This window comes from Amblyraja radiata, chromosome 1 (genome assembly GCF_010909765.2).
Source record: "Amblyraja radiata isolate CabotCenter1 chromosome 1, sAmbRad1.1.pri, whole genome shotgun sequence".
NCBI classification, from domain to species: Eukaryota; Metazoa; Chordata; class Chondrichthyes; order Rajiformes; family Rajidae; genus Amblyraja; species Amblyraja radiata.
The window spans coordinates 68,589,202-68,603,279 of NC_045956.1; the positions used below are offsets into that span (position 1 = coordinate 68,589,202).

Below are 14,078 nucleotides of genomic sequence, written 5' to 3' on the forward strand. Positions count from 1 at the left end.
CTTCACTGCGTCTCACCCTCTCCAACCTTTGGCGTAGTCTCCTCGTCGAAGACTCTCGAGCCAAAGACCCACACTTCCCTCACAAGGCCGTTTGCTGACAGGACTGGTGAAGGATTCTTTTCAAGTGTTAAATACAAGCTAGTTGACATTTTAATGATATACTCTCCCTTTTGTAGCATTGTGCAGATTTGAATCTTATGACATAATATTGTTGGTTTTCTTATACAAAAAATGTTTAACCATTTGCTTATCTTTTGTTGTGCCTATTAAATTCTTGTAATGCTTAATCAATACTGTAAAGGTGAGTCATCTGAAACAGAAGCCCTCCAGCTACTGTCCCAAACATTTATCCCGTATTCAGCCACACATAAATTATTATTTCATTAAAAGTTCTGCTGCTCGTATGGGGAGAGGTCTACAACGTAGAAGTGTAAGCGTGCAGTTAACGGGAAAGAGAGTGTAGGAAAGGTCACGTTTAAATTAACAGGACAGTGGGATGGGAACCAATGAAAGGAGACAGACAGCCATAAAAGAAGGACAGAAGCAAATGGTAGAAGGGAGATAAGAAAAACATACCTGAAAGTTTTGTGCCTTAATGAGAGGAGCATTCATAATAAGGTGGATGGATTGAATGCGCAGTTAGTCGTTAAGAGATAAGATGTAGTTGGAATTACGGAGACATGGCTCCAGGGTGATCAAGACTGGAAACTAAACATGCAAGGGTATTAAATATTCAGGAGGGATAGGCAGAAAGGAAGAGGAGGTGGGGTGGCATTGCTGGCTAAAGAGGAGATTAATGCAATAGTAAGGAGAGACGTTAGCTTGGATGCTGTAGAATCAGTATGGGTAGAACTGCGAAGTAGCCAAGGGCAGAAAACACTTGTTGGATTTGTATACAGACCAGCAAACAGCAGTAGGGAGGTTGGGATTGTGTCAAGCAGGAAATGATGGATGCATGTAGTGAAGTACAGCAGTTATCAAGGGTGACTTTAATCTACACACATATAAATTGGGCCAACCAAATTGGTAACAGCCCTGAGGAGGTAGATTTCCTGTAATGTATATGGGCTGGTTTTTAAACCAAGATGTCGAGGAACTAACTAGAGGGCAGGCCATCCTAGACTGGGTATTGTATAATGAGGAAGGATTAGTTAGCGATCTTGTTGTGCAGAGCCCCTTGGGCAACAGTGACCATAATATGGTGAAATTCTGCATTAGGATGGAGAGTGACACGGTTAATTCAGAGACTAGGGTCCTGAACTTAAAGAAAGGAGACTTTGAAGGTATGAGACGGGAATTGGCTAGGAAAGACTAGCAAATTATACTTAAAGGGTATCAGTGGAGATGCAATGGCAAAGATTTAAAGATCGCTTGGATGAACTCCAAAAATTGTTCATCCCTGTCCTGCGAAAAAATAAAACGGGGAAGGCGGCTCAACCGTAGCTAATGAGGGAAATCAAGGATAGTGTTAAAGCCAAGGAAGAGGCATCTAAATTGGCCAGAGGCAGCAGCAAACTGGAGGACGGAGAAATTTAGAACTCAACCGAGGAGGACAAAGGGGTTAATTAAGAGGGTGAAAAAGAGCTTGAAAGAAAGCTTGTGGGAACTACAAAAACTGACTGTAAAAGCTTCTTTAGATATGTAAAAAGGAAAAGTTTGGAAAAGACAAATGTAGGTCCCTTACAATCAGAAACAGGTGAATTTATAATGGGAAACAAGGAAATGGCAAAACAGTTAAGCAATTACTTTGGTTCTGTCTTCAGTAAGGAAGTCGCAAACAATCTCCCAGAAATACTAGGGAACCAAGGATCTAGTGAGAGGGAGGACCTGAAGGGAATCCACATTAGTTAGTAAATGGTGTTAAGTAAATTGTTGGGACTGAAGGCAGATAAATCCCCAGGGCCTGATGATCTGCATCCCAGTACTCAAGGAGGTGGCCATAGAAATTGTGGATGCATTGGTAATCATTTTCCAATGTTCTCTCGCCTCTGGATCAGTTCCTGTGAGCTGGAGGGTAGCCAATGTAACCCCACTTTTTATGAAAGGAGGGAGAAAGAAAACAGGGAATTATAGACCAGTTAGCCTTACATCGGTAGTGCGGAAGATGTTCAGGTCGATTGATAAAGATGTAATAGCAGCGCATTTGGAAAGCAGTCACAGGATTGGTCAAAGTCAGCATGGATATATGAAGGGGAAATCATGCTTGACTAATCTTTTGGAATTTTTTGAGAATGTAACAAGTAGAACAGATAAGGGAGAGCCAGTGGATGTGGTGTATCTGGACTTTCAAAAAGCCTTTGACAAGGATCCACACAAGAGATTAGTGTGCAAAATTAGAGCACATGATATTGGGGATAGGGTATTGACATGGATAGAGAACTGGTTGGCAGACAGGAAACAAAGAGTAGGAATTAACGGATCTTTTTCAGAATGGTGGGCAGTGACTAGTGGGGTGTTACATCTCTAAGTTTGCACATGACACAAAGCTGGGTGGCAGTGTGAGCTGCGAGGAGGCTGCAGGGTGACTTGGATTGGTTGGGTGAGTGGGCATATACATGGCAGATGTAGTATAATGTGGATAAATGTGAGGTTATCCACTTTGGTGGCAAGAACAAGAAGGCAGATTATTATCTGAATTGTATCATAGAAACATAGAAATTAGGTGCAGGAGTAGGCCATTCGGCCCTTCGAGCCTGCACCGCCATTCAATATGATCATGGCTGATCATCCAACTCAGTATCCCGTACCTGCCTTCTCTCCATACCCTCTGATCCCCTTAGCCACAGGGGTCACATCTAACTCCCTCTTAAATATAGCCAATGAACTGGCCTCGAATTCCCTCTGTGGCAGAGAGTTCCAGAGATTCACCACTCTCTGTGTGAAAAAAGTTCTTCTCATCTCGGTTTTAAAGGATTTCCCCATTATCCTTAAGCTGTGACCCCTTGTCCTGGACTTCCCCAACATCGGGAGCAATCTTCCTGCATCTAGCCTGTCCAACCCCTTAAGAATTTTATAAGTTTCTAAAAGATCCCCTCTCAATCTCCTAAATTCTAGAGAGTATAAACCAAGTCTATCCAGTCTTTCTTCATAAGACAGTCCTGACATCCCAGGAATCAGTCTGGTGAACCTTCTCTGCACTCCCTCTAGGGCAATAATGTCCTTCCTCAGATTTGGAGACCAAAACTGTACGCAATACTCCAGGTGTGGTCTCACCAAGACCCTGTACAACTGCAGTAGAACCTCCCTGCTCCTATACTCAAATCCTTTTGCTATGAAAGCTAACATACCATTCGCTTTCTTCACTGCCTGCTGCACCTGCATGCCTACTTTCAATGACCGGTGTACCATGACACCCAGGTCTCGCTGCATCTCCCCTTTTCCTAGTCGGCCACCATTTAGATAATAGTCTGCTTTCCTGTTTTTGCCACCAAAATGGATAACCTCACATTTATCCACATTATACTGCATCTGCCAAACATTTGCCCACTCACCCTGCCTATCCAAGTCACCTTGCAGTCTCCTAGCATCCTCCTCACAGCTAACACTGCCCCCCAGCTTAGTGTCATCCGCAAACTTGGAGATATTGCCTTCAATTCCCTCATCCAGATCATTAATATATATTGTAAATAGCTGGGGTCCCAGCACTGAGCCTTGCGGTACCCCACTAGTCACCGCCTGCCATTGTGAAAAGGACCCGTTTACTCCTACTCTTTGCTTCCTGTTTGCCAGCCAGTTCTCTATCCACATCAATACTGAACCCCCAATGCCGTGTGCTTTAGGTTTGTATACTAATCTCTTATGTGGGACCTTGTCGAAAGCCTTCTGGAAGACGAGATACACCACATCCACTGGTTCTCCCCTATCCACGCTACTAGTTACATCCTCGAAAAATTCTATAAGATTCGTCAGACATGATTTACCTTTTGTAAATCCATGCTGACTTTGTCCAATGATTTCACCACTTTCCAAATGTGCTGCTATCCCATCTTTAATAACTGACTCTAGTAGTTTCCCCACTACCGATGTTAGACTAACAGGTCTGTAATTCCCCGTTTTCTCTCTCCCTCCCTTCTTAAAAAGTGGGGTTACGTTTGCTACCCGCCAATCTTCAGGAACTACTCCAGAATCTAAAGAGTTTTGAAAGATTATTACTAATGCATCCACTATTTCTGGAGCTACTTCCTTAAGTACTCTGGGATGCAGCCTATCTGGCCCTGGGGATTTATCGGCCTTTAATCCATTCAATTTACCCAACACCACTTCCCGGCTAACCTGGATTTCACTCAATTCCTCCAACTCCTTTGACCCGCGGTCCCCTGCTATTTCCGGCAGATTATTTATGTCTTCCTTAGTGAAGACGGAACCAAAGTAGTTATTCATTTGGTCCGCCATATCCTTGTTCCCCATGATCAACTCACCTGTTTCTGACTGCAAGGGACCTACATTTGTTTTAACTAATCTCTTTCTTTTCACATATCTATAAAAACTTTTGCAGTCAGTTTTTATGTTCCCTGACAGTTTTCTTTCATAATCTATTTTTTCTTTCCTAATTAAGCCCTTTGTCCTCCTCTGCTGGTCTCTGAATTTCTCCCAGTCCTCTGGTATGCTGCTTTTTCTGGCTAATTTGTACACATCATCCTTCGCTTTGATACTATCCCTGATTTCCCTTGTTATCCACGGATGTACTACCTTCCCTGATTTATTATTTTGCCAAACTGGGATGAACAATTTTTGTAGTTTATCCATGCAGTCTTTAAATGTCTTCCATTGCATATCCACTGTCAACCCTTTTAGAATTAATTGCCAGTCAATCTTGGCCAATTCACGTCTCATACCCTCAAAGTTACCTTTCTTTAAGTTCAGAACCATTGTTTCTGAATTAACAATGTCACTCTCCATCCTAATGAAGAACTCAACCATATTATGGTCACTCTTGCCCAAGGGGGCACGTACAACAAGACTGCTAACTAACCCTTCCTCATTACTCAATACCCAGTCTAAAATAGCCTATCAGATTGGAAACAGGTGCAACGAGACCTGGGTGTGCTTGTACATCAGTCACTGAATGTAAGCATGTAGGTAAAGCAGGCAGTGAAGAAAGCTAATGGTTTGTTGACCTTCATTGCGAGAGGATTTGAGTTTAGGTGCAAAGAGGTCCTACTGCAGTTATACAGGGCCCTGGTGAGACCACACCTGGAGTAGTGTGTGCAATTTTGGTCTCCTAATTTGAGGAAGGACATTATTGCTATTGAGGGAGTGCATAGTAGGTTCACCAGGTTAATCCTCGGGATGGCGGGACTGATATATGATGAAAGAATGGGTCGACTGGGTTTGTATTCACTGGAATTTAGAAGGATGACAGGGCATCTTATTGAAACATAAAAAATTCTTAAAGGATTGGACATGTTAGATGCAGGAAAAATGTTCCCGATGTTGGGAGAGTCCAAAACCAGTGGTCACAGTTTAAGAGTAAGCGATAGGCCATTTTGGACTGAGATGAGGAAATACTTTTTCAACCAGAGTTGTGAATCTGTGGGGTTCTCTGCCACAGAAAGCATTGGAGACCAACTCTCTGGATGTTTTCAAGAGAGAGTAGATTTAACTCTTAGGTCTAAAGTAATCAAGGTATATGGGGAAAAAGCAGGAACGGAGTACTGATTTTAGATGATCAGCCATGATCATATTGAATGGCAGTGCTGGCTCGAAGAGCAGAATGGCCTCCTCCTGCAACTATTTTTCTATGTTTCTATCCTCAAGTCGCCCAAATCTCCTTATCCCATGAACCTTGCATTTAATTAGACATGAGAGGCACATGTGACTTGTGCTCCCATCAGTACTGATTCCTCTTATTTTTTAAGTTGCCTACATGGGTTCAACTTACTCCATTAACTCATTCTTCTACATTTCTGTGATTATAGGATTGTGCACAAAGATATAAGCCACTGAACTCATTGTGTCTTTGCTCGATCATTGAAAGGGCTCCAGCATTAGTTGCCATGACCTCGCTATTTATTCAGGCTTTGAGCTCTATCATTTCTTTCGTGAAAGTATGTGACTGCTATGTGCGTTACAGCTGAATGTTTAATTAGTCTTCCACTTATGACCATATTCAGAGCAAAGCTTGCATTTATGATCAATCAGTTTATATTCTCCGTGTTATTTCATGATCACCAAGTTAATTTGCTAATTTGTGTTATTTCATAAGTCACAGGAAGCAAAGAATGAGATTCCAATCAATTCTTACAATAATGTTCAAATGGATGTCATGGAAGATGCAGGAATATTTGACAAGATTGGTCAATCATGTCAAAGGGAGAAACAATATTCTTCTCAACCTATACTTCAGAAACACAACAAGAGCAATCAGATAGTTAGAATTGTATTTAATGGAGATGATTCATAAAGTTTACAATCATAAAAACATAGACATTTAAGACTGAACTTTATTATTATAAAATAATTTACAGATTTCCTATGTCCTATATTGCATGTACGATTAACAAGGCAGCTAGTTTAAGCGGCTTGGGATGATGAAATAATTTAAATGCAATTCATGCAGTGTGGAGGACAATAAGCTGACAGTATGTGAGTGTTCTCCTGTGGATCACTTGTATCAATGTCAGATATGACAAGGGACTTGCAGTTATGCAATTGCAAAGGCCAGATACTGTCTGAGTGCATCAGGCTTAGTCTCTTCAAATAATTACTGAATTATGTAAACATAAATATACAAGTTGATATCTTTCTAAATAGTACAAATACATGTTGCAACATCTCAGCTGTGTAAGTAGTCAGTCTGTATATTTTCTTCCACTGAAGTAATGTTCAGAGTTCAATTATGTTTTGAGTTTATACATGGAGACACTAACAAGACCTCCTTGTTTTGACCAGTTTGCTCTGGTACTTGACAGAGTGTCCTCCATGTCCTATGACATAAACATCCAAAAGGTATGATTTGCCTGGCTGTAGTCCTCTGATTGTCTCTGTGGTCACTGCTTTCTGCAGGATACGACTATGGAAATATTTGCAGACCACCTTCTCAGATTTTTTTCGGGTGTCAGGTCCAATACATTGGTTCTGCTCTCTTTTCTTCTGCTCTTCACTGTAGTTATTCTCCACAAGCTTCCTATAAACACAAAACTTGTTTCGATCCTGTGTGCCTAGCCATGCCACAGTGACTGAGGAGCATGTGCGGAGCTTATCAAAGACTTTAATGCGCGTGTCTTCTGGTAAGGAAGGGAAGGGTTGCTTGTTTGGCCTGTTGGTGGCCAGGATCTTCAGCATTGAAGCACCCCTCTTGCTCCCTTTCAGCCTGATGAGGTACTTGGCTTTTGGTTTACCTCGTAGTTGGAATTGACGTACACCTTCCATGTTCTGCGAAAGCATTAGTTTCCCATCTCTCCTGACTTGGATTTGGACCGCATCCAGACATGAGTGGACATATAGCATCACCTTCTGATGGGAGGAGACTGGAGAAAACCGTAAGAACTTGACACCTTTTCTTTTAACAAATACATCAGTCACTTTCCCATCCTTCAGTTCCATTGTCTTCTGCTTAGCCTCTTCCTTGGTTTTTGCAAAGGTTCCCACATAGGCGGTGCTCATGTTTGAGTTGGTGTTCACTGCAAAAATGTCAAAGTAATACTGTGTGTCTGGTTTCAGACCCGACACGGTGAAGATGTTTTTGTTGCCAATGCAGATCTGCTGAAGATTCACCTTCCGTGCTCTTGCCTTATGCAGTGACAGGCGTGGGGTAACTGGTTTGGCTCTATTCTTTCGTTCTCTGTGAGGGCCATGGTCTGAAGTAAAGCCAAAATAGGCAAAATCAAAAGGACTAAAGTCTAATCCAGGCTTGGGTGCTGTCATGAAGGCATCATCAGCATTTAGTTTTGCTTCCACTGCACAAAGACTTTTGAAGTTGTGCTCCTTGTTGATGATCACACAATATTGGACTGGTTGCCTCAACTGTGAGATGGTTGGACTAGGTTTCCAGGCCAAGGTGACAGTTGTACGTCCAAGGGAGGTCACATCCACACGTGGGTCATAGGGGAGCTCAGGATAAGGCTGATCTGAATCCGGAGTGGTTGTTGCATAAACTTTGAAATTTGTATCTTTTTCTGTTGAGATCAGTTCCAAACGGTACAAACCAGAGGGTGAATTTGATGCTAGGTATGATTCAACATCATTGCCTTTGTAAGAGTACAGATCGGTGCCAAGTTCATTCAACACTTGCTGTCTTTGCTTCTGTTGCTCCAGTGGTTCTGGTTCTCCTTAGGTAATAGAACAAAATTAATTAATATAAACCTGCTGGTAACATTTGTTCATCACATTATGGACAGGCATGAAATAGATTGAAATTCCATCAGTAAGGCTTTCTCTTATTGATTAATTATCTTCATATAGTTTTTACAAATATACTGTGAAAAGTCAATGTGAGCAAACAACACTAACAACAAGAATATTGTAATGGCACTGAAGAACTCTAGAACATTCTGGTGATGTGCCAACCAATATGTTTACAGAATTTTTTTTCATGGAACACAAAGTGCTGGAGTGACACTGCTGGGCAGTTAGCATCACTGGAAGATATGGACAGGTGATGTTTGGGTTGGGACCCTTCTTCAGACTCTTCTTTAATTATATATTTGACCCCTCGAATAGTAACGGACTAAAACATACTTACTTTTAGATAATAATTTGGAAGAGGTTTGCTCCATAGCACAGTGTGTTCCTGATTGAGGTAATCTAACCTACTGCTTCACTGCTGTGTTCACACCTGGCTTTGTACCAGCCTGGTAGCAGGAACCCAATCATTTTATGGGATCACCAAACTGTACTGAAAAGGTAAGTGCAGGAAAATGTTTTGATTTGCTTTAATTAATACTGAGGTTTTAATTAATTTATGTCAGATAAATGTGTTTTGAGATACTGTTTATGGTTTTATTTTTTAATAAAAAATTATACTATAAACTGTAACTAATAAGATTTAATTATTTAAACCTATTTTATGTTATTTAAATCTTTGTGTTCAGAAACAGTTTTTATTTAAAAGGGCATTTTGACACCATAAGCTAAGGCAATCAAGGCAAACTGGGGGACAATGGCTCAAGATCATTGCCCATGGGCAAATCAACACTTGCAGACAGCTCCACTTTGTGGGGGCAGTAGGAGCTGCAAATCCTGGAGATGATGAGTCTCTCCAGACTGCAAATGGTCAAGGCTGCCGTGGAGTGGGTACTTGGAGGGCAAGGGCAGTGAGACCTAGACTAAGTGCAATCCAGCATACAATGGCTGTGAATTAGTAGATTCTGATAACTATTGTACACTAAATCACAGGTTCAGAACTCAATGGTAACTATCCAACATTCCACCACTTACCAAAATAGGTGTCTATGGATTTCACATTTCGATCTTACAGCTGAATTAAGAGAGTGAAAAATAAACGATTTTCCAAAAAATAGTGAGTCTCTCCCCCACCCCGATAAAGCCATGCAATGTGAAGCATTTGACAACAGCCTCAACTTGACTCTATTTAGACCAATCTCTCATAATCTGAGTTTCTAGTTATTTCCTAAATGCTCGCAGCTGTTATAAGCATCATTCCTTCACCCTTCACGTTTCCTTCTAAATTTCAAATATATTCTGGTCAAAAGGTATTTTTATGTATACTTGGACAAGAATATGTAGCTTAGTATGAAGTGCTGTGATAAATATTAACTTAAATTTCAAAGAAAACACAAAGGAAAAATTGCATTTTCAAATATTTTTAAGATTGTTGTCAATTTTAATAAGGAAGGCTTTAGGTTGTGTATATGTCTTTAGTAATGTTCACAATGCCACAGAAATGTTTGTTTGCTACGTTCAATTCTGCACCTAAGATGTATTTACTTATAAGGATACAAAACACCAATTTGAATGTTTCAACTGCACTCTCATCAAATTTGCCTTTTCGTCATTAAATAGCAAGGTGGCAAAATGGAGACAAGAACATTTATTGTGATATCTTATTAATTTTCTGCTATATGCATTTCATAGTCAAAGACCAATTGTTGATTTGTAATTTAAGAATTGCGTTCTGTTTATTTTGCAAGTGAGAATAAATTGGAAAACTTGCTTCGTCTAAGCATGAGTGGAATTATGTCACCCTATTTCCATTCTGCAGACATTAGATCATTGTTCCTGCTATTGCTATTTGCCTGGGCCTAAAATGATCCAAGTAAATGGTTTCATTTACTATTAGTGATGCAATTTGTGGGCTGTCTGTTCAAACTCACCTCGTCCCTAATTTGGATTTAAATGATGTCAGAGGCATGAATTTCAAGTCACAATCGCTTATGCCTGAACTCTTCCAAAAATATTGAGGTCGCAAAATTGGAAGTGCACTGCCCTGCAGGCAAACTCAGCAATTGAGCTGGTTGAAATTCCTGTGGCTTAAACAGCCTTCTGATCTGTCAACAGGTTTAGGACATTTGCAGTCAAACACAGGTTAATCTCTGAACTTCGTGTGTGAATTTCTCCTCCAACTATTCTAGCAAGCATATGGAGTTGTTAATACAGTTATCTATTTCAGCTGCTTCTCCAGTGATTTCATATTATTTCTATTTTATTCAACATTATTTATCATTAAAATGAAATACATAAAATATTCTTTGAAACAGAAATTCTGTTCATGCCTGTTCTGTTCACACAGAAGTACTTTTCATGAATTTGCTTTGAATTCGAATGAAATATGTCATCTGGTAAAATCCCCCAAATCAGTTATACTTTATGTCCAATGAGCGACATTCTATTCCAAAAATAGATTGCTGCTAAATGATTTTTTTTTAATCAAAGGACTGATTTATATTTGTCATAATCATAATCCATCTGAACTCTATATCTTATGAAGTTGTGTTCACATGAGAGTTCCTCATTTTATTAAAGGATATATTACTTTGAACTCTGTTGACCTCAATTACATTACATAGCAGTTTGATTTCTTGCAAGATGTTGATTGTCTAATTAACCACTTTTGGTCTTCTCATTATTGGCTTACCAGAACCTTCTCCACTTGACTCCTCGGGAAGTTCTTGAAGAGTGAGCTTCCATTCTAAGGGGGCATCACACGGCGTGATGGTAATTGACATGGGTGTATTATCTTCTTCAACCACAAAATAATATCTACAAGTCAAAAGTAAGAGCAGTTAGTTTTAATCATTTATTTATTTACATCACAGAACATCTAGAAGATAGATTTTACTAGTAAGCAATATTTTTCGTTGAGCGTGGATGTGGTTATAAGAATAGAAGTGTATTGTTAATAGAGAAAATATTTAATGTGTTTATTGTATTCATATGTTTATTGATTGAGTTGACACAGTACAGATTTAATTTTGATTGTAGAAAATTAGTGATTTCCAATGATATCACATATTATGTAACTACTTGAATTTTTATTCCATTGATTTTAATAAGAGTGAAAATCAAACTATATCATGGAAAGCTAATTTAATGATGTGTGTTTTACATCATAAATCAAAATAATTGGTGACGTGAATGAAGAGAATGACAATATAAAAAATATGCTGTCAAATAGTTTGTGCCATAAATTAATTGTCGTATATAATTGTCTTGTATAGGTAATATCTCAATAAATAGTATAAATAAATAAATAACCTCAAGATAATATCAATAAGGCATTCAAAGGTACACAAATATGCTGGGGAAACTCAGCGGGTGCAGCAGCATCTATGGAGCGAAGGAAATGGGCAACGTTTTGGGCTGAAACCCTTCTTCAGACTGAGTAAGGCATTCAAGTTCACCATAACTTTTCAAACATTTCCAAGTTCAGTTATCCTGCAGTAACCATTTTCTACCACTAGAATCAGCATTAGCTCAGTTTCTTGTGTAGGAAGGAACTGCAGATGCTGGTTTACACCGAAGATAGACACAAAATACTGGAGTAACTCAGCGGATCAGGTAGCATCTCTGGAGAAAGGGCATAGGTGATGTTTCAGGTCGAGACCCTTCTTCAGACTGAGAGTCAAGGGAGAGGAAAACTAAAGATATGAAAAGGTACAAAGACCAAATGAATGATTCTTTGCAATTTTTCAAATCTCTAGTTTTCCTCTCCCCTGACTCCCAGTCTGAAGAAGGATCTCGTCCCAAAATATCGCCTATTCCTTTACTCAGCGATACTGCCTGACCTGAGGAGTTACTCCAGCATTTTGTGTCTATCTTAGCGCAGTTTATTTCTCTCCCCTGGTGCAGGCTGGTATCCTGGACATGATCAACAGCCCTGCTCTTGGCAACATATAACTCAGACATAAAAGCATATTTTCCTTCTAACTGCCCTCAGTAGTCTATTTGACCTGATTTCATCCATAACATGTTGAATGGCTGAATGTTGCTGGTAAACATTTAATTTAGTTTATTATTGTCACATGAACCGAATTGCAATGTAAAGCTTTTTTGTTACCTGCTCCCCAGTCAAAGAAAATACTATACATAATTACAATCAAGCCATCCAAAATGTAAAGATAAAGGATAAAGGGCACAACATTTAGTGCAAGATAAAGTCCAATTAATGATAATTCAAAGTTCTCCAAATGGTTCCACAGTGAACTACCAGCAGTCCTTCACACAATATGCTCGGAAGTCAACCCATGCATTTGAATACAGAAGTCCTAAACTTATGGACAGATTCATGAAAAACAACGTGTCAACACTCTACATTAATTCATGAGGCAGGGTGTAAACTCAGAGTCCTCACACCATTGCTGGGGATCCTGGTCATGCATTCTGTGCCAGATCCAAAGAAGGTAAGTACAGGATCATTGGGTATCTAAGTAACAAGACTGAATAGCAGGCTTCAGGCAGCACAATCTGAGCCATTATGTTGAGACATCAGGAGATATTTCTGTAGAAATGCCATTAGGTGATATGTAATAATTTGTTCATTTGGGGGGCAATTGGAAGTGCAAATTGTGAATTTGGATCATGCTAAACAATGCAATATAATGTTGGTGGTGCCTACCTACGAAAAGATGCATGAACATGAATAATGGATAATGCATTCCCCAAGCCTGGACTCATTATGAGCTCTTAGCCTTCACAGAATCCCAATTCTGTTGCTCTGATTTTGAGTGATTCTCTTTCCTATCTTTAAATCATGGACTAGATTACCTTTTAGGTGCATCCCTGAACAGATAGCTGCTGATTTCAGCCCCATCTGGGATGATGGATGAATCATGAAAAAGAGACTTGTCTCGAAGCTGCATCTGGAATAGTTCTTCATCTCTGGTGGGTAACTTCTGTGTCCTCGAGTTTGTTGCTAATAGTACAAGTGATATCACCATCCAGGGTATGGCTAACATCATCCTAAACCATGAAAATGACAATTATCTGGTAGTTAAATTATTTAAAAATAAACAGTGCAACATTATGATTACATTTTGTTTGATTGTAAAACTGTATTGATATTTCCAAGAGATAAATTAGGTCATTGAATTCAGGAAAAAAGACCAGCCTTATTTTAGTCATGTTCACTTCCCATAATGGAAATTAAACAATTTGTACAAGAAGACATTCCAAAATGCATCAGGAGGGTTTCCGAAATGTCCATAGATGTATTGCACTAAGGAGAAGCAAAAGAAATTGCTGTCCAACGTTACAAGGGGACAAGAAAATTTGATTTAGCTATATTGTGCCACAATCAAAAGATATACAAGACTCAAAATGAATGAATATTGAGATGAAGTACTCATAGTCGCTTAATGCATCTGGGAGAAAAAACGTTGAAGTGAGTTAGGCATTAAATCTAGAAATCAAATGGATAAAATAAATCTGCACCACAAAAAATGATCAAATGTTCTTTAAGTTGTTTTGCTTTTGGTCTCCACCATAACTACTCAATCACTTTTCTTCAATTTTATTTACATCAATTTACAAACAATAATAGAAAGGTGCTTTGTGACCGGATAGGTTCAGTGGAATATTAATTCTCACTTAAATTACAAGCAGGACAATAAGGTGCAAGGGTCGCTGCCTGGGAGTATTGCCCTTCCTGACCCTTCTCGTTCTATTCCTACTGCCAAGGA

The 14,078-nt window shown here is 39.5% G+C and overlaps 1 protein-coding gene and 1 long non-coding RNA gene across 2 annotated transcripts in view; one reads left to right on the forward strand and one right to left on the reverse strand.

Moving 5' to 3' along the window:
• LOC116975002 lies at window positions 1-9,742 on the forward strand. Its single transcript, XR_004412506.1, has 3 exons — window positions 1-44; window positions 2,989-2,991; window positions 9,732-9,742. It is a non-coding gene; the product is annotated as an uncharacterized LOC116975002 (long non-coding RNA).
• The window catches only part of ndnf (neuron derived neurotrophic factor), a 26,290-nt gene continuing 18,580 nt past the window's right edge, over window positions 6,369-14,078 (reverse strand). Inside the window, exons 2-4 of the mRNA XM_033023649.1 lie at window positions 13,165-13,359; window positions 11,036-11,160; window positions 6,369-8,270 (exon numbers count right to left, since the gene is read on the reverse strand). Of these exons, the coding sequence (XP_032879540.1) occupies window positions 6,865-8,270; window positions 11,036-11,160; window positions 13,165-13,359 (1,726 nt within the window). The 3' untranslated portion in view covers window positions 6,369-6,864. The remainder of the gene's footprint in view (window positions 8,271-11,035; window positions 11,161-13,164; window positions 13,360-14,078) is intronic.